Source organism: Erpetoichthys calabaricus, chromosome 8, assembly GCF_900747795.2.
Source record: "Erpetoichthys calabaricus chromosome 8, fErpCal1.3, whole genome shotgun sequence".
Lineage (NCBI taxonomy): Eukaryota > Metazoa > Chordata > Cladistia > Polypteriformes > Polypteridae > Erpetoichthys > Erpetoichthys calabaricus.
This window is the reverse complement of record NC_041401.2, coordinates 77,357,534-77,380,549: the sequence shown is the minus strand read 5'-3', so window position 1 is coordinate 77,380,549 and position 23,016 is coordinate 77,357,534. Positions and strand designations below refer to the sequence as shown.

Below are 23,016 nucleotides of genomic sequence, written 5' to 3'. Positions count from 1 at the left end.
TCTATTGTCCAGCACAACAGATTCTCCGTATGAGCTCAGTGTTATTGTATTCTTCTTTTCAGTACAGATGTCACTCTATTAATCCTTTCTGCACATTTTATCTCCATCAAGTGCTTAGGGTATTGTCTGTGTTAACTGATTCTCAGTGTTTTCATCCGTTAAGTCCACACGACTCTCTCTGTATTAACTCATTGTTGCCTATTTTATACTATACTCTGAAGAAGACCCCCTGTAGTAATTAACCCAATCTCTTTCAGAGTAAAGAGGCTTTGCTCCTGAGTATAAATTCACAAACCAAGCAGAAACACTGATCCAAGAAGATATTTACGTTTGTTTATTAAAGCAGTTACAATGATGAATTTCCCAATAATATTCAAATGTGCAATGGAAGAAGATTCAATATGCCTTTACCCCGTCATTACAAAAATCACCCAACCCCACACTAGAAGGCTAGACAAAACGAGTTTCTGGCAGGGCGCAGAGACACTCCAAGTACAGTACAGTATATCATAATTAGACAGTTGGACAGGAGGACACACCGACAGACAATAAAAGCTCATCGGCGTGAGCCTGAGAGACACAGCCATGTAGGAAGAAGCTCTAGCACTAAAGGTGGCTGGGGGCACTTTGGCAGGCAAGAGGTGCTGTTACCACAAATGGGGATGACTTTCCAAAGGAAGTTGAGACCCCAATTGTGTGAGCGCAGCTTGGATGCTGTGGCAGAAAGAAGAGGGATAGAACACAATGACCAATTTTCTTATATAACTTACAAAAAAGTAAGAAATCTAAAAACTCAAGTTTACGATGATATAAGTCACCAGCCAAGTGTTCTAGGCTATAATAGCTTCAGTCACCTCCCTCCCCTCCTTCCACCTTTGAAAAAATCGATTAGAGTGTTTTTGCATAACTGGTGGCAGCTCAATGCCCTCTTTGTTTGATCTCAGGCATCTTTTGCTCATACAGTGCTTCAGTCCAAGCTTACAATTCAGTGAGGATCTGAGCGGCCAGTGCAGACATAATTAAGGAAGGAGATGACAGACTGAAGCATTAGTAAACTTAGGATGGGCTGCACCATGGTCTGACTGGATTGGTAGGGCAGTGCTCAAACTCTGTATATACAGAGATTAATCTTCTTTGACGGCACAGAACTAAAGGCTGCATGTCAGAAAGAGGAAATGAGCAGAAACCACCAGGCAGGGAGTTAATTCTGATACAAGCCCAGTTATGTGCCTCAGAGAGAATCAGCTCTGCTGTCTAAAATAAGAAAGGTAGGGTGGTGGCTTATGCTTAATTTTCATAAGAGCCACAGAACTTTTTACTCTGCATGCAAGTCTTAGAATAACACGCACGTGGTTGTGACCCAGAGTTGTGGTACACAAATGTATAGGGCTTGTGGATGTGCAGAGTCTTGTGAGTTGGTATAGCAAAGACACTGCTCAGCCGTGTCCAGTTTCACTCTAGGGAATTTGTGAGAAGGAAGCAATCTTCCCATCAGAATTTACATCACTTAATTTGGGAGGGATGATGAGGCGGAAAAAATACTCCGAGGCCTGGAACTGTGGGGGACGTGGGAAACGGTGGCTTTTTTTCTTTCTTATTTTGTACATTCTAGATCATGCAGTAGCACCATAAATCATGAGGTCACTTAATTCCCAAACTTTCTTTTATTTTCTTTTTCTTCCACAGTATTGTCCTTGTGGACAGCCTGCACCTCCTGTAAAACAGGGTACAGTAAACAGCATTAGAATCAAAACATCTGTGTCCGCGGGGAAGGAAAATGAAGAGCAAATGTTACATTTATCAAGTAGCAATTTTATAGTAAGTAGTACAGATTTTAAAAAGTCATATTAAATTTTCTTTCTCTGCCCTTTACTTAAGCTCATCTCACAAATGTGATCTTTAGAAGCTCAAAGCATGTAACTCGCTTTGAAGCTGGGGTCTCAGAGGGCAGCAGTGGATGCTGGCTTTTTTTCTAACCAAGCTTCTCAACACAAGCTAACTCTGCCATCTATTTGAAACCTTTCCTTTATTAGGCTTCTTGTTTTTCTACTTCTGAACTTGGTATGTGGGTTTAAAAATAGCCTGCAATATCTTGGCTTAAGCAAGATGATGGTTCTTGAAGTTTAATTTTAGCTCACTGATTTGTTTTTCTGTCTTTATACTATTCGTGCAAGGGGGTTTGGAGAGAAAGATGATTCTTTTTAAATACTTTATCACAGTAGTGCCCGTTTTTCAGTATACTGACACAAGTGAACAGATGTGACATCCTGATTTATCAGCAGCTACTATGACATTAATCTGCTTCTGGCTAACGTTTAAAAGAAATTTCAGCATTCAATTTAATCATTAGTTTCATGAAATTGAAAAATTTATTTCAGCATTACTAAGCAATCCCTGAAATATCGAGCTATCTCCATCACCAATTCACAAAAGCCTTCATATATTGTTCAGTGTGTGAGCACTCATGATATCAAGATGCCTTATTAGGAAAGTAAGCAGAAATGTAAAACAGGCAAATGTCTGATCACACGAAAATATGGAAAACTGCCACCTAATTTAGTGGGTCAGATAAAAGTCCGAGGTAGTCACTTTTAAAAGTGAGGCAGGAGTGAAATTCTCTATTTGCTGTCATGTCGCTTGACACAAAGATTCTATAGTTGCTGTCCTGTTGTTTGACACCTATGTTTTAAACTGAACAGTTGAGTATAGAAATGAAAGAACAACAAGCCTATTTAAAAACTAATTCTATTTGCAAGGCCGAATCTGCCTTATTGAGAGCCTGGTGGGAAAAAGCCAGAAAATGCTATGGAAGTCCAGCAGTTAAGCTTGGGACCTCTGATAAAATTAAATATATGATATTACTTAATGGATTTACAAAACACAAAACTTGGTATTACTTTTAGTATATGCATGTCTTACCTCTGTATCCTCCTAGCATGGCCAAGGCCTTATATTGCTTTGAGGGTTTTGCTGTAAAATAAAAAATTAAAAAGAATAAGTAGCCCAATGCTGGTTTGTATATTATATGAAAAGCTGAAAAGGTTTGGCTATGGGATTTGATTTTTGTATTTTTGACCTTGCCTGTATGCGTTCTATGGCTCTTATGACAAACACCTCTTTATTCTACATCCCCTGAGAATGGAAGGTCAAGTCATACCAAATCCATCTAGTATTTACATTCAGTTGCATTTACCTTTTGAATAATTTTATTTATGAAGTAAATGCTAAACTTGTGGCATTTGGATGTGGATCTGACAATATTCAATGCCAAAAATATGCAACAATAAAAAAAGAATAGGTATAGATACTCTATATAACCATAGCCAATAGTATTACAAGTTTCCTTCCATGTCATGAACCTATTTGAAAATATGGAAAATGTCTGAACAAAATACTTGAAACACATCTTTGATTGCTTAGAGCAACCTCTTAAAATTCTACAATTTACGTTATTATAGCTGCAGAAATGGGCAAGGGAAAGAAATGCAATGCAGCACCCACATAACCATTGATATGGGAATAGTATTTCATTTGAAGGTACTACTCAAGTTTTCATGTCAAGTGGAGTCACATTGACAGTTTTCCAAACTGGAGTTTATATTTATACTTTACTTCAAACATTAACTACAATATGTACTTTTGCAGAATATGCAAAATGGACATGTCAGTGCAAATTTGGGTGTTCTGCTTCTCCCCTTCTCCTAAAGCTAGGGAACCAACATTAACAACAAAAATATTCTTTTTTATATTTAGATATCATTTTGTAAACATACAGAGCTGAAGTCCAGTATTTAAAAAAAATGAAGTGTTTATTTCCTAAGGAAATCTATGATTAAAATACTATATTAGGCTTGCTTCTTTTTCTATTTAGAATACACAATTGTCTCCAATAAATGAGTCAATAACAGACAAGAAAACAGATTTATCCTCACCTAGTTGCTGGCCAAGTTGTCCTGGAATGTAGCCATATCCTGAAAAGAATATAAAAAATTTAATTTTCTTGATATAATGAAAAATCTAATTGCAATATGGAGGCAGGGGTATAATGTGTAGTACTGTGAGATGAATAACACTGAGCTTTAGTCAAGGATGTTAATCAATTGGAGTTGATCTCTCCTGGTACATGACTGGGTGTGGGAATGGGGAATAAAAAGGTGACTGCTAGAAAGGCCTTCAGGAGAACTCTTGTAATGGATGGAATTCCTGTATGTAATGGCTGTGGCACAATATCACACACTCTGTTTAACAAACATGGTCCTCAGATTGTAATGATGATGAGGACAAGAGGTTTCTATTTCCTGCCAGTGTTCCCTGGGTCATTAAGTTTTCACTTTACCATCAGTGGATGTATGGTGGTGATACATCAAAAGCAACCTTTATTACCCCTTTTAGCAGTAACCAAGAAAACTAACAACTAAGTAACTAAGTAACAGATTAGAGAAATCTGATTCATCACTGTGCAAATTCCAGTTTACTATACCTCTGCATTTCATCCCCTTTGTACTTAAATTGGCAGCAGTGAAAGTGCATTGTCTTACCAACTGAGTAAACCATCAACTGCAATACTACAAAGGAATGACTTAAGTCTTATGTGCAAGTCCATAATGAAAACAGAAGCAGAAATGGTAGTGTATTTATAATTTTGACTTAAAGGCAAAATTAAGCCTACTTTACTCATAAAATACAATTTATTGATGTATTTTCAAGTAAAGAAATTGTGCTTGTGGGTACATTTTACACAGGTTCTTAAGCTATAGGACATAAATGATGACTATGAGGAAGCATAAAAAAGTTAGTTCCTCAAGCCATTGTTATGTTTGGCTAAGTAATCCACTATATTTACATAAATGGCCTGGTAGAATAAATGTGTGAATAGTGACACTGTAAGCTGCTTCACTGAAACAATGACAGACACAGAGACTTTGCCTGAAGTTTGCATTGACAGACTGGTTGTGTAACAACTATAAAAACTCATACAGATCTGGTCACTTCTCTAGTGTGTCAATTTAGACTAAAGTGATGATGCAGCAAAGCATATGATAAACTGTCCCCAAACCATACATTGCTCATTTGTTACTCAACTTTTACTTTCTCTAGCTATCCAAATACAAATTATTCTTTGACATTATCTACACCCACTGGTTATATTTTACCAGCTTTACTTAAAACCCAAATCTTGAAGTTGATCTACAATAAAGTATGAATCCAAGATGCAAGCAGGCCACTTCTACTAAAAAACTTTGTTTTTATTCATAGAAAAAGTCTATATTCTTCATAATATAAAGTTCTAATTTCCCCTTAGGGACACATAAAGTACATCTCTATCTATCTATCTATCTATCTATCTATCTATCTATCTATCTATCTATCTATCTATCTATCTATCTATCTATCTATCTATCTATCTATCTATCTATCTATCTATCTACAGTTAGGTCTATAAATATTTGGACAGAGACAACTTTTTTCTAATTTTAGTTCTGTACATTACCACAATGAATTTTAAATGAAACAACTCAGATGCAGTTGAAGACTTTCAGCTTTAATTCAGTGGGGTGAACAAAACGATTGCATCAAAATGTGAGGCAACTAAAGCATTTTTTTAACACAATCTCTTCATTTCAGGGTCTCAAAAGTAACTGGACAATTGACTCAAAGGCTATTTCATGGGCAGGTGTGGGCAAGTCCGTCGTTATGTCATTATCAATTAAGCAGATAAAAAGCCTGGAGTTGATTTGAGGTGTGGTGCTTGCATGTGGAAGATTTTGCTGTGAACAGACAACGTGCGGTCAAAGGAGCTCTCCATGCGGGTGAAAGAAGCCATCCTTAAGCTGAGAAAACAGAAAAAACCCATCCGAGAAATTGCTACAATATTACGAGTGGCAAAGTCTACAGTTTGGTACATCCTGAGAAAGAAAGCAAGCACTGGTGAACTCAGCAACGCAAAAAGACCTGGATGTCCATGGAAGACAAACAGTGGTGGATGATCGCAGAATCATTTCCAAGGTGAACAGAAACCTCTTCACAACAGCCAACCAAGTGAACAACACTCTCCAGGGGGTAGGGCGTATCGATATCCAAGTCTCCCATAAAAAGAAGACTGCATGAAAGTAAATACAGAGGGGGCACTGCAAGGTGCAAGCCACTCATAAGCCTCAAGAATAGAAAGGCTAAATTGGACTTTGCTAAAGAACATCTAAAAAAGCCAGCACAGTTCTGGAAAAACATTCTTTGGACAGATGAAACCAAGATCAACCTCTACCAGAATAATGGCAAGAAAAAAGTATGGAGTAGGCGTGGAACAGCTCATTATCCAAAGCATACCACATCATCTGTAAAACACGGTGGAGGCAGTGTGATGGCTTGGGCGTGCATGGCTGCCAGTGGCACTGGGACACTAGTGTTTATTGATGATGTGACACAGGACAGAAGCAGCCGAATGAATTCTGAGGTGTTCAGAGACATACTGTCTGCTCAAATCCAGCTAAATGCAGTCAAATTGATTGGGTGGCGTTCATGATACAGATGGACAATGACCCAAAACATACAGCCAAAGCAACCCAGGAGTTTATTAAAGCAAAGAAGTGGAAAATTCTTGAATGGCCGAGTCAGTCACCTGATCTTAACCCAATTGAGCATACATTTCACTTGTTGAAGACTAAACTTCTGACAGAAAGGCCCACAAACAAACAGCAACTGAAAGCCGCAGCAGTAAAGGCCTGGCAGAGCATTAAAAAGGAAGAAACCTGGTGATGTCCATGAGTTCAAGACTTCAGGCTGTCATTGCCAGCAAAGGGTTTTCAACCAAGTATTAGAAATGAACATTTTATTTCCAGTTATTTAATTTGTCCAATTACTTTTGAGCCCCTGAAAAGAAGGGATTGTGTTAAAAACATGCTTTCGTTGCCTCACATTTTTATGCAATCGTTTTGTGCACCCCACTGAATTAAAGCTGAAAGTCTGAACTTCAACTGCATCTGAGTTGTTTCATTTAAAATTCATTGTGGTAATGTACAGAACCAAAATTAGAAAAAAGTTGTCTCTGTCCTAATATTTATGGACCTAACTCTATCTATCTATCTATCTATCTATCTATCTATCTATCTATCTATCTATCTATCTATCTATCTATCTATCTATCTATCTATCTATCGTTTTGAACAGACATATCTGCACATACTTGATTTGTCTTATACAGTAGGTATCTTCTCCATCTAGTGGATGCAAGCTAAAAGAAGATAATCCACAACTAGAAAATTAAAAAGTTGAAACCTCAGTATGCAACGTCTCACTTAGAATGTACTGAAGCCTACCCTGATGATCTTGCTCTTACTATTTTGTCTCCCAGCCTGCAGCTTTACATCCTTACAACCTTTGTGGTAAAGTTTCTCCAGTCCAATCAGACCTCACTTCTGTTTACAAGCCAAGAATATTGCTGTTGCTTTGGGTCGTGCCTGGACCATGTGAGAGTGTTACACTTCCATATTTATATATATATACTAGTTGATTACCCAGTGGCTTCGCTCAGTGAGTGCAAGGGAAAAAAAATAAAATGTAGTCTATATGTCATTAAATAGTAAAACATTAACATGTAAGAAGTAAAGATACATTAAGCACTACTGGAGTGGTTTTGGGTAAACTACATTTTAAAGGCGCTACAACACAACAGGCAAGTAGTAGATCCCTTGTGAAAGGCGCTACACGACCGCTGTGGTATAGAAATTACATTTTCTATGTGATCGTCCAAATTTTTGCCTGACAACCTTGCACTACATGCCTGTGATTTACTTGTTAAAATAATTAATCACAAAAGCAACCTTGAATGTTGTGGGGTTTTAGTGACTCGAACTTACCTTAAGGGACAGTAAGTAGTTGTGCAGGGCAATTTACAAACAGAGTCCTGCTTCGATGGCACCGATTACACTCATTCGCAAAGATTTCCACTCTCCCAGGAGCCGACAGGGGACTTGAAGTGTCACAAACAGTGCAAGAAGAGAGGACACTGCCCGACATTCCGCACCTCCCAGCATCCACTTTGTTCTCACGACCCCTCGCAGCTGAAGGCGGTCTCGTCTTCACATTGTTTACAGCTCGGCGCAGTTAAAAAGTAGAAAGACGCAAAGCTGTTTTCCTCATCTCTTTTACTATCAAGTAGTGCCAACTAAAAAAAAGTTACAATGTGGCAGTTTCAGCGACAGTCATGTGGATGAATAAATAAAACTTCTCTGTCAGAACGCACCTGGCAGCGGACAGCTCAGTGCTGTAGTCCAGACAGGAGGGGTGGGAGAGGGTGACGCGGGGCGTACACAAATAATAATAATTCGTAAAGACGATATAAAAATGGCGTCCACAAACGAAATGATTAGTTCCTGTATTATAATATGTTCTGTGGTCATAGGTAATTTCCATATCGTGTGGTCATACTTAATTTCCGTTTCATACGTAGTTTCCATATCATGTGGTCATACATAATTTCCGTTTCAAAAGCGAAAAGAATTTTATATATATATAGATATAATAGCACAGCAATAATCTCATTTATTAAAATGGGCACACTGGTAAGTCCTTCTGTTTTGTTCACGTCATGCATGTAGGATCTCTCTTACTTAGTGCATCTTGCTGCTTTTGTTCATCAGACACTGCAGTATTCTTGTGGATTACATTACACACTGGTACACACACTGCACATTTTATCATTTTAAATATACATTATAGCTGTGCTACCTGTCTAGGATGGGGTGTTTTATTGGATTTAGGTCAGGCGTGCGTGGGGGCCAGTCAATGGTATTAATTTCTTCATCTTCCAGGAACTGCCTGCATACTCTCGCCACGTGAGGTCGGGAATTGTCATACACCAGGAGGATCCCAGGACCCACTGCACCAGCATAGGGTCTGACAATGGGTCCAAGGATTTCATCCCAATTTCATTACCCAGTCCATATCAGTATAGATATCCAGCATGATTTTTTTTCCCATTGAGATCTGATCACTTTGCTTGCCCACCCCCAGGTTTGGTTTACCAGATATACAATTTAAAGAGATTGTTAGTTTCATGTGAATTGTTACATATGCATTATTTTCACTTTTACTTTAAAAATTTTGTAAAAACAATACTTGTCCTTTATTTCCGGCCTCGGCTTGGTTACATCTCTTTCTCGCAGGACGTATAACACTGCTCGCGTTGTGAAGGGGGTACGGCTGAACGCATGCTAAGGAGAAGAGGTCAGATCATCTGCTGGCTTTCTGCTGCTGGCAAGCTGCATGTTTTGCTTGTCGCTTGTCATTGTTTTAAGAGGTGGAAGCACATGAAGCGTGTCTGCCAACAGCAATCCAACAACTGCTCTAGGTTAGATGTCCGTGGACTTGTTTTAAATGATGTCTCACTGCCTTGTCTCACGTGACATTGTAAAAACAATACTTGCCCTTTATTTCCAGCCCCGGGTGTGGTTAAATCTCTTTCTCGCAGAACATATAATGCTGCTCGTGTTGTCAAAGGGGAAGGGGGGGGTGGCTGAACGTGTGCTAAGGAGATGCTGTCGGATCATCTGCTGTCTTTCTGCTGCTGTCGCTGCCGACGCACTGCCCGTCGATCATTTTAAAGCCTGTACAGCAGTTGTCCTTTTGTCACTTCGCGTCTCTGCTGCTTGCGTTGTGAGGGGGGGGGGGGGGAATTGGGTTAGGGTGGCTGAATGCACGCAAGGAGAAGCGGTTGGATCATCTGCTGGGTTTCTGCTGCTGGTGAGCTGCATGTTTTGCTTGTCGCTTGTCGTTGTTTTAAGAGCTGGGAGGAAGTTAAAGTGTCTTTCGCGGGACTTCAAATTGTCTTCCAAGAAGATCACATCTTGTCTCCAGCTGTATAAGACAGAAACATATTCCGCACATCACTGGACAGAGGAAAGTTCAAAGTTTAAAAATTCAACTTCAAGAAGATTCGAATGACTTCATTTTCATGCATGATGGTGCCCCGCCTGATTTCCACTTGGAGGTCCGACGTTACCTGAATGACACCATTCCAGGACGATAAATTGGAAGAGGTGGACAACAAAATCTTACTCATCGTCTATGGCCTCTCAGGTCTCCAGACCTTAACCCCTGCGATTTTTATCAATGGGGGTACATTAAAAAAAAAGTGTTTTGTTCCACTTATGCCCGGTAATCTTCAAGATTTGTGACATCGAATTGAGGAAGCTGTGAATTCAGAGACTAGGGGACAGTTGACTCATGTGTGGCAAGAAATGGTCTACCGTTTTGATGTTTGTCATGCTACACAAGGTGCTCATGTTGAGTGCATGCAACCTCAAGGACCATAGGACCAAACTTCGAACTTTTCTCTATCCAGTGATGCGCAGAATGTGTTTCTGTCTTATACAGTTTGTTTGAAATACATTTTTGAAATCTGCTCTTTCATTTTGAATAGTCCTGTATATTTATATATATATATATATATATATATATATATATATATATATATATATATCCATCCATTGTCCAACCCGCTGAATCCGAACACAGAGTCACGGGGTTCTGCTGGAGCCAATCCCAGCCAACACAGGGCACAAGGCAGGAACCAATCCTGGGCAGGGTGCCAACCCACCGCAGGACACACACAAACACATCCACACACCAAGCATACACTAGGACCAATTTAGAATCGCCAATCCACCTAACCTGCATGTCTTTGGACTGTGGGAAGAGCGCCCGGAGGAAACCCACGCAGACACGGGGAGAACATGCAAACTCCACGCAGGGAGGACCCGGGAAGCGAACCCAGGTCCCCAGATCTCTCAACTGCGAGGCAGCAGCGCTACCCACTGCGCCACCGTGCCGCCCCTATATATATATATATATATATATAATGATTATATATATAGGGCTACAAAATAATAAAAAATAATGTTACCTTCCATTTCAAACAATATCACAGCACCAAGATACACACAAAAAAGATAGCAATGTATAGCAAATTTTCAATACTGAACCAGGACCAAATTTCACAAACAGCTGAACAATCTGACCAATATGGTGAAACAGGTAATATTATAATTGTTTTAACGGTGTGATCTCATAACTGTAACTGTAGCTGAATATCTGTTTCTTTGAAATAACGGTAGTTTCACTTTTGGGCAAATATTTCCTGTTAGAGTAGGAAAGATCTAGTACTGACTACAGAATCTCTTCCCCACATTTCACAACAATGCACTTCCACAATGCTAATGATATAGTGTTGTAATTATGTTAACAAAAAGGATGTTTTGGAAAAAACAAAGTTTCTCATTAACAGTTTAACAACCTGTACTCTTTACCCTTTAAAATAAAATAATGCTAAAAGTTAAATAATTTCACATCTTCGTCCGTCATTGAACTGGGGGTAAAACAAACTTCAGGGTGACAGGGTGCCTATTTTACACTAGTGGGTCTCTACATGCGAGAGTGACATCTAAGCATCTTTACAATAAGAATGAAGGAAAGCAAAAGTCTTCCCCTACTTTCTGAAAAATTCAGGAATTTTAAAATTTTAAAAGCATGAGACTCAAGAAGCAGGGATCCACGAAGCATCAGATATTTACAATCTGCAAACTAATATATTGTGAATCCCAGAAGCTAAATACTTAAAACTCCCAAAGTGCTTCCTCCTGTAGCAGATGTTTGACATCTATGGCCCCTAAGTGTTGAAACATCTCTCTGGGTGTGTTATGACTCCCTTCCTGGTAGGGGCGTGGCAGGTGAAAGATCAGCAAATGCAAAATTTCACTTCTTTTTGTCATAATTTCCAGCTATATTAGCCCTTTTCCAGTATCCCTTGTACTTTGAAGACCATTCCACTGGGATTTTGGCTGAGCAATTTAATGTTATAAAGCTAATTTTTGATTTTTGAGTAAATCCTACCATAAGGCACATCAGAAAAATAATATAATGCCAATTCCATGCACGCATTAGAACTTAACAATTTGTTAAGGGTTACACAGTAAAGCAGCAGTGGAATTTGAGTTCTCTCGATTTGTAGTCTAGACCCTTAGTAGCCATATTATATGCTTTAGATTCAAAGGGACTCTAGTTGACATACCTGGATATGCCTGAGGATAGCCACCATATGATGGGACACCACCTGGGAGGAAAGACAAAAAATCTTTAGATTTGTTGAAATCAGTCATGTCATGCCATGCTGAATTATAAAACATTTCAACTCAACAGCAACAACAGGAAAGTGGAAATATTATCTCTACACTGAGCCAGTATTCATCTTTGAAGCATGTGGGTTTTGTTTGTATTATCTTCTTCTGTTTTAAAGCTGACAGAGAAAAAGTAATCTTCCTCACCTTGACCTGCCAAACTTCCATAACCTGAGATCATAAGAGAAAATAAAGTTAATGAATGGATGCAGACAGGTTTTAACACAAAATTTCAGGGGAACGCGAAACAAGAAACAGTAGTGATTAGCAAAAGAATTGGTTTTGGACAGGCTCACTGCTAAAACCATTATAGTCAGGAACAGAATGCTTATTGCTTTGATTTTGTGTCACTGCTTCTTGACTTCTAAATCCATGTGGCTACTAGCGAGGAGATGCAAACCTTACCTGGTTTGTATGCCTTGCTACCCAGTCCAGTTGGATATCTCACACCTGCAAAGAAAAGAGCTGGTCAGATCAGCGACTAGACAGTGGGATAGAAGCACTAACATCCAGAAGAATGTCAATTGACTTATGCAGAAAGATTAGGTCTCACCACTGGATCAACAACAATTAGTACTGGAATTGCTAATGAAATAGCTTTAGTGGCACCTCTGTACAAATCACTCAAATACTGTACCTGTGCAAAATGACTTCGGATGATATTCTTCATCACTCTTTATTCTGATACATCTGCTTATTCTAATACAAAGTCTTGTTGGCCAGAGTCTGGCTTGATGGTATTGCATGAAGATCGGTAAAAACTCATTCAATACTCACACAGACACACATAATCATACAATATTAAACCATTTAGAGTTACCATTTAGCCAGACATACACAACGGAATATGAACTAAGCTGAGAAAAAAAATGCAGACAAGGTAAAACATGCTACTTTAACACAGTCAGTTCCTGGGCTAGGATTTGAAGAATTAGTGCTACACACTCCATCATCATATTTTTGATCAATTAGATTTTATTGTATATATTGCCTTTAAGATACCCTTACAGAACCTTAAAATAGAAGGAAAATAAACCTTTCCAGTGTGTTTGTAGAAGTGTACAGACCATTTAAAGGAGATGTGAACCTACAACCTTGATAAATGAAATCCTCCCTCATAGCCACCATGTCATCCTGCTGACCATTCTTTTTCAGAGCAAGATTTATAAGTTTCAACAGAAACATTTAGCTAAATTACTATAGATGTGAGCCAGACGCTCCATATAGCACAGCACTGAGCAGCTCCTACTTTGTAGTGTAATTATTGCAGCAAACAGGATTTGTTGCCAAGAAATGATTTGCAGCACAGATGGCTACACACTATAAATATAGGCTGATATGTCACTAGACTGACCAGATTCTAAAACATAGATTTTCATTAGAATGTCTCTAAAGAACTCTTTCAGAGCAATAAAAACAGTGGAGTCCAGTTATATGTGAGAAACCATGTTCAATTAATTGCCCAAGATTTTATGTCATTAACATGAGGATCAAAACCTTGTAATATGTAACTATATTTATCTTATAAATATTTGCCCATACAAAAGTCTGAAACTGAGACTGTTAGTCTATTATACCCTGTATGTCTGTAATTTGTTCTAAGGGTCATGGCCTGCTACATTTCCTCAGATTCCAGAACAATACTTAATCTGAGAGCTGCTTGTTGTGTTATTTATTTTTGTTTAGCATTATAGCTAAGTTTATGCTTCTGTAGAACCATCCTCAGTGATCAATTTCCATTGACATCACAGTTAGATTGGCCACTTTGTGCATGACTTCTGTAAGTTCATGTCAAACTTCCTAAAAGTTTAGACTCTCCACCCAAACCACCAGGATCAAGATCTTATACCATGCACTTGGTGAAAAGATAGGAAAGAGGAAATTAAAATATTGCGGTTTATAGAGTGTCCTACCTGTTCCTGGCTGTGCTCCTATACCAACTACACCTTTAGAAAGAACACAGGAAAGTGAAGAAAGGATGAGGCTTCATTACAAAGAATGTTCAAGACCATCCAAGGCAAGAGATGCATTCCTTTCGACCTCCTTAGGGTGACCTACCTGTTCCAGGCTGTGCTCCTACCCCCACGACACCTGCAGAGTGCAAGAAAGAAAGTGAAATAAAAAATCAACTGCCTTATACTGCTCTGAATTGCCTTGACCTGCTTGAACCCATGGTGTGCCTTAGATCATTTCAGTTAATCATTTTATGTCAGGTCACCAAGGCAAGAGCCACATTCTTTTCAACCTCCATAGGGTAACCTACCTGTTCCAGGCAGTGCTCCTACCCCCACAACACCTACAGAGTTCAAGAAAGAAAGTGAAATAAAAGATCGACTACCTTATACTGCTCTGAATTGCCTTAACCTACCTGAAACCTCTATGGCAGGCATGTCAAACTCACTACCATTGGTGGGCCGCTTCGACTGCCATACGTGCATCAGCAGGCCGCACTGTAACAAATACTATTATACTATTATACAAAGTTACTGTAGCTTTCTTTCCAATACTGAAAACTTTAAAAAATGTAACACTTAAAGTTTAAAGATAAGCCATTTATTTCCATACATTCTCCATACAACAGTGTAGAATTAGAGTCTTAGCCTCTTAGCTAGGTCCTTATTATATTATACAATGGGGCTCCACCCCCTGCTCGCTTCGCTCGCCTACCTCCGGTGTTGGGTAACCCGAAATACATTGATGAATGTATGAGATATGTGCCTGCTTTGCTTGTGGCATTTCAGACGCGCGCTGTAGGCGCATGCGTTCATTGATTATATCCAGGCGGGCTCGTGTTTGTATCTCCATCAGTTGTAGTCGTTCATTTTGAACCCGTGCCTGCTTTGCTTCCGCTGTTTCTGACGTGCGTTGTAGGCGTCTATGTACATTGTATTTATCCATGTGGAGCTGTTTGGTTTTGGAGCCGAGACAGTTTTGCTTCCGCGGTTTCAGACGCGCGTTGTAGACACCTACGTCTATTGTTTTTATCCATGCAGGCTCGCTTTTGTAGCTCCGTTAGTTGAGCTGGATCGTTTTGGAGCCGTGACCGTGACTCCATTAGTTATCCGTTGTCTACCGTTAGTAATATGGATAATTGCACTTACTGTTAATACGGAGCGTTTTCTGTGCTTGTACCGTTAATAATGCATCACTGTAATGTGATTCACATATGCTATATGGTTTGGACGTGTGAGGATGCCGTACGTTTAATACGGAGAGTTCGTTTATTCTCATTACCCGGACCATGCTGTGTAGTGTGGACGTTTAGTTCAGAAGCGCGTTGTAGGCGCCTGGGCCTTTCGTACTTTCTCGCGCCTTCCGTACTATCTTTGTGGACCTTTGCGGACGCCGTAGTGTCTTACGTGTGACTCTGGGGTGCAGTGCAGAATCCTCTGTTCTGTGTGGCTGTGTCGTTAGTCGTTAGCTATGGGCGCGTTGTTGCTTCATGTCCTATTCAGAAGCGCGTTGTAGGCGCCTGCGCCTTTCGTACTTTCCCGCGCCTTCCGTACTATCTTTGTGGACCTGTGGGGCCTCCGTAGCCTCTTCCGTTTGACTCTGGGGTGCAGCGCAGAATCCTCTTTTTTGTGTAGCTGTGTCGTTAGTCGTTAGCTATGGGCACGTTGTTGCTTCATTTCTCATTCACGTTAGTTGAGCTCTTTCGTTTTTGGGCCGTGACTCCTTTGTTCGCGGTGGATAAGACTTCGCTTGCGGTTTATGAGACGCGCGCTGTAGGCACCTGCGCAGTATGTCTCATGGTCCCATCGCCATGTACCTGCGTCCATGCCTTCCGGTTTACCATTCTCAGTTAGTAATATGGATTCATTGCTTATATAGGAGCCTTACAGTGTGAGATTTATTTCTTTTGTCCCGACACTTGGCATCTCTTGTTATTAACCAGTTCGTCAATATCAGGCTTGAAATCTTGTGCAGCTGCAACTTTTATGAGGGATGAAAGGTGCTCAACGGTAAGTCTTGAGCGATGTGGGGTTTTGGTAGCTTTCATTAACGAAAACAGTTGCTCACACGGATCTGCACATACGAGGGTGGCAGGTAAGCATACAAGCCTGGTACACCAAATTCATTGTATTTTGCCTTCAGAATAGAATCTGACTGCACTTCAATCAATTCCATTTGGATATTCTCAGGCGCATTCTCAACGTTGTAAGAGAACAGCGCAATGCCCTGTTTGTGTGAACTGAAATCACGAAAATGCTCACTGAATTCATTGCTCAGTAATTCAAGTTGGAAAACAAATCCTCCAAAAATCTAATTTTACTTTACTAAGTTTACTTCAAAGTTTATATTGTAAAATAAGCCGATATGTAAAAATAATTTTACAAACTCAAAATCACAAAAATATGTTAATAAACAACTCACCAACTTCTTGCGTCCACTTCAGATCTTCAGCTGTAGTCTGCACTAACTGTTCGTTACAATACTAGCACAAAATTACATGAAACTAGAGCAAAAAAACGTGAAAATATGTGGGCTATTACTACTCGTGATGGTCAGTTCTGCCCAGTGGCCAGTCTCAGCAGCCCAGTCAGTAGTGTAGCCTTGGCAGGGGCGGCTCTAGGCTTGTGGCGGCGCTGGGCAGAGAAAGAATCGGTGGCCCCTTCGCCTGGCAATGTCAATACGGTATCTTATGCACGGCGGATGGCCACATCCATTGCGGACACTGCATAGCCACCTCGTTCTCATGACATGCTTCTATATACGCGTGTCCGTAATTTGAAAACCAAGTGCCGGCCCATGATATTCTCATTACAGCAGAATGTTATAATACTACATATAGCTTACTGCTCCGACTCTAGCAACATTTGTAAATACAGCGTACTAATTAACAAGAAACACAATGTTTTTCGGCCACATTGCCGTCAGCTGTGTCGTTATTTTCTCTTTCTGTTTTATATTCAATATATATTGGCGTGGCGGCCCCTGGGATTTGGCAGCCCTGTGCAGGTGCACAGTTTGCACATGCCTAAGGCCGTCCCTGCTGCCCGCTGCTGCAGCCTAGCACTTCAGTTGTGACGCTGCGGCTCATTAACTTTGGTCAAGGCTCGTGGCTATACTAGCAGATACTAGCATTTCCGGTACCGTAATGCCATGGGAAAACATGCTTTTGTCAGAAGGCAGAAGTAAGAAAAGTCAATAAGTAACACCGAAGATGCAGAATGATTCAATCACAAACGATAGTAATCATTTTGTACAAGTTCAGTGCTAACTAGAATCTGTCATGCGGGCCGCACAGATTTCTGTTGCGGGCCGCATGCAGCCCGGGGGCAGCGTGTTTGACATGCCTGCTCTATGGTGTGCTTTAGGCCATTACAGTTAATTATTTTATATCAGGTCACCATGGGACTCTTATAAACATGCAGAAAATACAAGAGTGGTGATGGGTATTCTTGTCCACATGCTTCTTTTTCATACCTTGTCCAAGTTGATGGCCATATGGATAGATACCTATACAAAACATAAGAAAGGCAGGGGTGTATAATTCATCTACCTTGTCACACTCTTGAAAAATCACATAGCAAAAAATGGTACTGAATGGTATAACTGGGAAAGGAGGGAAACAGTCAATGTTTGCACTAAGTAAAGCACATCATCAGCACAGACTCTGATTTAGTAATTTCCATGAAACAAAAATATTCCAGAAAAAATAACTTTGTGGGACTTATCTGGTTTAAAAAAAAAGAAGGAAATATGTATTAAAGAATTGTGAAAGTGCTTTGCTTGTTTTGAGAAATCATTACACCCAATTCATTATACCAAATTCAAGGTACTTGTAAGCAAAGGAATATAAACAGAAGTCTATGGGAGCCTCTAACTGTATTCTGTAGATTTCTTGAGCATTAGCTGAGGTCTTATTTTAATTCTGTGAGGCTAATCATCTTCTTCTTAATATTGTGGCCTTCAGGGAATTTCTCCTCTAAGCCACAGTTATATACCTCTCTTTGATTACTGTTTGGACTAATAACCTTAGCAAGGGATGCTAGCTCTGGCCTTTAATATGTTAGGTAAAACTCTACACACTGTTTGGATGTACTGTACATGGAACAATCAAATATAAATGGTGTAGGAGTACCAAGCTTGTTACAGGATGTGTCTCTCTGCCAGTACTAATACCGTAACTGTTCCAAACTGATGCTGACTTCAGACCCCTCTGCCTGTTCTACCCACCAACCACCTACCATCCCAACCTATCTTTTCGTTATTTGTTTTAGATCTGCTACTGATATGTTTATGACTTTTAGAGACCTGTTCATGAATATATTTTTGTTTATATGGGAGATTAGTGGTATTTGGGCTATATACAGTAAGTAGAGACTGAAACAATCCCATCAGTGTGAAGGCCAAACAACATGTTTGTTTCAATGTCTTCTACAAACTCCTGGCCACTTGGATAGGTGCCTGTGCAAAGTGTGATGTGGACAAAAACTTATAAAACCTCTTCATCATCTTGACTCACTGCTTCAGCTAAACAGGAGATATTGTGAGATTAATTTATGTTCAGCATTTGTTGGCTACATAACCAACAGTTTGATTAAACTAATTTGAAAATGTTATGTTATTGTTTTGTTGACCTTTTAACGCTAAATTTAATTGAATGAATACCTGCTTGCTTCTGAGCTTTAGCTGAAGCCACACCTGAAAAGAGACAAAATGAACAGATTGAAACTGAATACAGAAGAACAGGGCACTGAGGCTTCAGGATAGTCTAACTACAAGTTTTAGAAGCCTTGCATTCTCAGTCCCTCCCAAAGGATGACTGGAATTGCTCACATAAAATTTACCACAATAAAGAAAGGAAGCCATACATAATTCATACACACATTCATTGTGCAAGCTACTTATCCAGTTCAGATTTATGGGATGTGCATTTTGTACAGTGGTCACAGATATAAATATATCCTTGTATGCAGAAAGGAAGTATTCTACAATTATTGGGATTCCTTGTATGATAGATACCCTTTGTCTTGCATTTACTCACTTCAAAACCAGAGCACGCACTCAGGGCCCACCCATCCTTTACAGTTCAAAAGTAAGCCTCTCAGACAGCTCATAGATAAACACCCTTAAATCACATGAATGCTAGGTTTTAACTGCAAGGGGTGGGTGGCATGGTAACACAGTAGTTAGGATTGCTGCCTAACTCTTCTAGAGTTCTGGTTTTTAATCCTGGCTCTGGGAATGTCTTTGAGTAGTCTCCATGTACTCATCTTGGCAGCGTGGGCTTCTCCTCTGGGTGTTTCATTTTTCTTCCCACATTGCAAAGATGTACAAAATAGGTTGGGTGGTAATTCTAAATTGGCTGAGGTTAGGATATATGTTTGAGAGGGCCACATTTAGGACTTGTTCTTGCCTTTGCACTTAAATATCTGCAGGCCCCTCACAACCCTGTTTTGGGTTAAGTGGATTCAAATAATGAGTAGATAAAACTGCAAGGAATATAATGTCAATTTCACTTTGTAAAAGGCACAAACAACATGGGCCTTTTTATGAGTGCGCTTACACAGTCTTTTACTGTACATAGCAAAAGACACTCTCTATGGGTCTCCTTAAACACAGCAGTTCAGTGAATATCAATGAATTACTTGAACTGCTAGATAATGAGATTATATAGCACATTTCCAGCAAGTACTACAAGAGCATTACAGTAATACAATACAAAGTCATAAAAATAATGGTATTGATGGTCATGCAAGGACATAGTTGGCACATGGATGTGACAGGACAGAAATACAGATTACTAATTAGCAATCATCAAGCATATTTAAAGGCAAGTGTAGTTTGGTAGACTTTGTCCTGGAATTAGACACTCTATGGATATGAGAATAAAAGAAAGACTTTGCAGGACTCGTGTAAATCCAAGGAAACTCCTTTAATCTGGTAGGGGGCATCAAGGATATCCTATAAATATAGCACCCTGTTGTTGTGTATAGAAAGCAGATAGCTGAGAAGCTGCCATACAGGCCAGGCATTCTCACTGGTTTCAGGAGCTATCAGGTTGTACTATAGCCTGGTAACCTGATATTATACATTCTCTGGAAATGAATGTCAGATGAAGTTTAAAGGATGTTCCTTGCTAGAGAGCAGCCGAATCTAGACTTAAGTGGTGGGGTGGTTGGTACTTAAATTTACAGAGAGGAACAGAAGCCAAGGAGGTGAATGGGACACCATTTGTTTGTTACTGTGAGGTGGAAAAAATGGGGGAGCAATCTTACCTTAAAGGCAAAAGTCTTTTGTCTTTTATTTTGAAACTTTGTGTTCTCCCTTGCTTTGTTCTCTACTGGCAGCAATGAGTTCAAGCCAGGAACCAATCCTGGACTAGACACCAGTACATCACATGACACTTTCACTCATGTGGCCATACTCACTCATAGAAAAAATAGAATCTCCAAAAAGGTAGAGAACCTAAGGAAAAATACACACAGACACAAGGAGAACCTGCCAGATCTGGACTTGTAAGGTAGTTGAGCAAAATGCTGTTCACCGTGTAAGTTTAATTATTCACAAAATGTGAATAATCATCTATAAGAGTTAATGGTTAGACATGCCAACATGCTTGAGGGAAGTGGAGTAGACATCATGAACTGGGCATATGAATGCTACCATTTCCATTGTTCTCTTATAGGTTTATTGCATTTGCCTCTTACTGTCTACTGTAGTACTCAGCCAACTACAGGTATTTGAATGCACCTGAAAGGTTATGCAGTACTGCTCAGACAGTGAAGCCATGCTTCATTCTACCTTTGTCCTGGACTGGCCTTGGTTTGAGATTATAGAGTAAGTAAATATAAACAATGAAAGTTCTGACAGAACATTAAGAAATCACAGAGAACAAAAAACTGCTTGTGGTATGACTGGAAGCCCTGAATCTCAAATAGGGTTATTCACAAGCTTTCAGTACCTAAGTTTACAGATATCCATTGAAATGCTTAGGTGTCCCAAAAAACAAACAAAACATCAGAGCATGCAGATGGTGATTGAGCGGGCACAGCTGTGAATAAAAACATAAATGCTTACCTGCCACTGGCTGACCTGTACCACCTGCAAGATAAAAACACAAAGATCTTACTCCTAGGTTTTTAATGTTAGTCAACTTGATTTGATTCAAAACTACTAATTAGGAGTCATACAGACATACACAAATGACACAAAATTAATATTTAGAGAACATTGAGAAAGAATACCAGTATGACATTGAACAGTTAGGCAAATATAGGCTGTCCAATTGATTTCTTCCTTTCTATCCATCCATCCATTATCCAACCCTCTATATCCTAACTACAGGGTCACGGGGGTCTGCTGGAGCCAATCTCAGCCAACACAGGGCGCAAGGCAGGAAACAAACCCCGGGCAGGGCGCCAGCCCACCACAGGGCGCACACACACACACACTAGCACACCAAGCATACACTAGGGACAATTTAGAATCGCCAATGCACCTAACCTGCATGTCTTTGGACTGTGGGAAGAAACCGGAGTACCCGGAGGAAACCCATGCAGACACGGGGAGAACATGCAAACTCCACGCAGGGAGGACCTCTTCCTTTCTATTTTTTTCTAAAATTGCTTGTCATGTTGTGACAGGGAGTTTTGACACCAGCTGAATGAGTATTACATTTTGGCCTTCAGCTCTTGGGCTTGAACAGTCACACTGAACATTACATAGCTGAGGGATATAAGAAGACAAGATTGTATTTCTACTTGAGGTATGGGGAAGTTTGAATCACAAAGTACAACACATTAGTCATGACTGGGTTAAATATTCCTTAGTGTGAATAAGCCTGGCTTTATGCAAACATACTATATCCATGCTACTCCACAGGGTGGTAGGGTGTGTTCATGGTGCAACATTGCAGAACAAAGACCTTGTCTTTTGAAAACACTCAGTTTCTACTGGTTTCCTTTAACAAACATTGTTTTCAGAATGAGTGGCTCCATAAAATCACATTTCTAGCTATGCCACTTGTTAAAGACACATGCATAGCCAATTAGATTTTTTCTTTTTGCCAAATATTATCCTGCATGTATATGTGTGTGAATAACATTCATTGCATCTTCACATTTCACACTGCCATTGTGGAATTTTGCAAGAAGGATTAGTATCAGGGCGGCACGGTGGCGCAGTGGGTAGCGCTGCTGCCTCGCAGTTGGGAGACCTGGGGACCTGGGTTCGCTTCCCGGGTCCTCCCTGCATGGAGTTTGCATGTTCTCCCTGTGTCTGCGTGGGTTTCCTCTGGGTGCTCCGGTTTCCTCCCACAGTCCAAAGACATGCAGGTTAGGTGGATTGGCGATTCTAAATTGGCCCTAGTGTGTGCTTGGTGTGTGGGTGTGTTTGTGTGTGTCCTGCGGTGGGTTGGCACCCTGCCCAGGATTGGTTCCCTGCCTTGTGCCCTGTGTTGGCTGGGATTGGCTCCAGCAGACCCCCGTGACCCTGTGTTCGGATTCAGCGGGTTGGAAAATGGATGGATTAGTATCAGGAGAAGTATAGTGGTACAATGGTTATTGCTGGCTTCACACTTCTCCAGGGACTTGGGTCCAGTTTCAAGCCCCATCACTGTATGTACTGTATGCTATTTGAAAATTCTTAATATTGATGTAGTGCTTCTTTTAGGAGTGTACTTTTTCTTAACATTTCAAACAATTTACTCTAAATTAGCCTTGTATATGTGACTGTGGTGAGACTGCCCTGTAAATGGTCAGCATGACATTCTTACATTGTACTCATTAGTACTGGTATAGACTCCAGTGTCTCATGACCCTAGAATGAAAAAGGCAGGAAGAAGGAATCATTTCTGGGTGCCTTTCTCAGAGCTGCCTTTGTATTATCCATGTGACTT

At 40.1% G+C, this 23,016-nt stretch overlaps 1 protein-coding gene across 4 annotated transcripts in view; it reads right to left on the bottom strand.

Annotated features, from left to right (window-relative positions):
* Positions 1-313: 313 nt before the first annotated feature.
* elna (elastin a) overlaps positions 314-23,016 on the bottom strand; it is an 81,976-nt gene continuing 59,273 nt past the window's right edge. For 3 of the 4 annotated variants that reach the window (XM_051930726.1, XM_051930727.1, XM_051930728.1), the window contains 11 exons: positions 21,198-21,221; positions 18,786-18,818; positions 17,598-17,630; positions 14,229-14,261; positions 14,084-14,116; positions 12,576-12,620; positions 12,318-12,341; positions 12,065-12,106; positions 3,933-3,971; positions 2,920-2,970; positions 314-1,714 (listed from right to left, as the gene is read on the bottom strand). In XM_051930726.1, coding sequence (XP_051786686.1) covers positions 1,665-1,714; positions 2,920-2,970; positions 3,933-3,971; positions 12,065-12,106; positions 12,318-12,341; positions 12,576-12,620; positions 14,084-14,116; positions 14,229-14,261; positions 17,598-17,630; positions 18,786-18,818; positions 21,198-21,221 — 407 coding nt within the window. In that variant the 3' untranslated portion in view covers positions 314-1,664. Of the gene's footprint in view, positions 1,715-2,919; positions 2,971-3,932; positions 3,972-11,101; positions 12,107-12,317; positions 12,342-12,575; positions 12,621-14,083; positions 14,117-14,228; positions 14,262-17,597; positions 17,631-18,785; positions 18,819-21,197; positions 21,222-23,016 lie in introns of those variants that run through there. The other variant, XM_051930729.1, reaches the window with a different exon arrangement.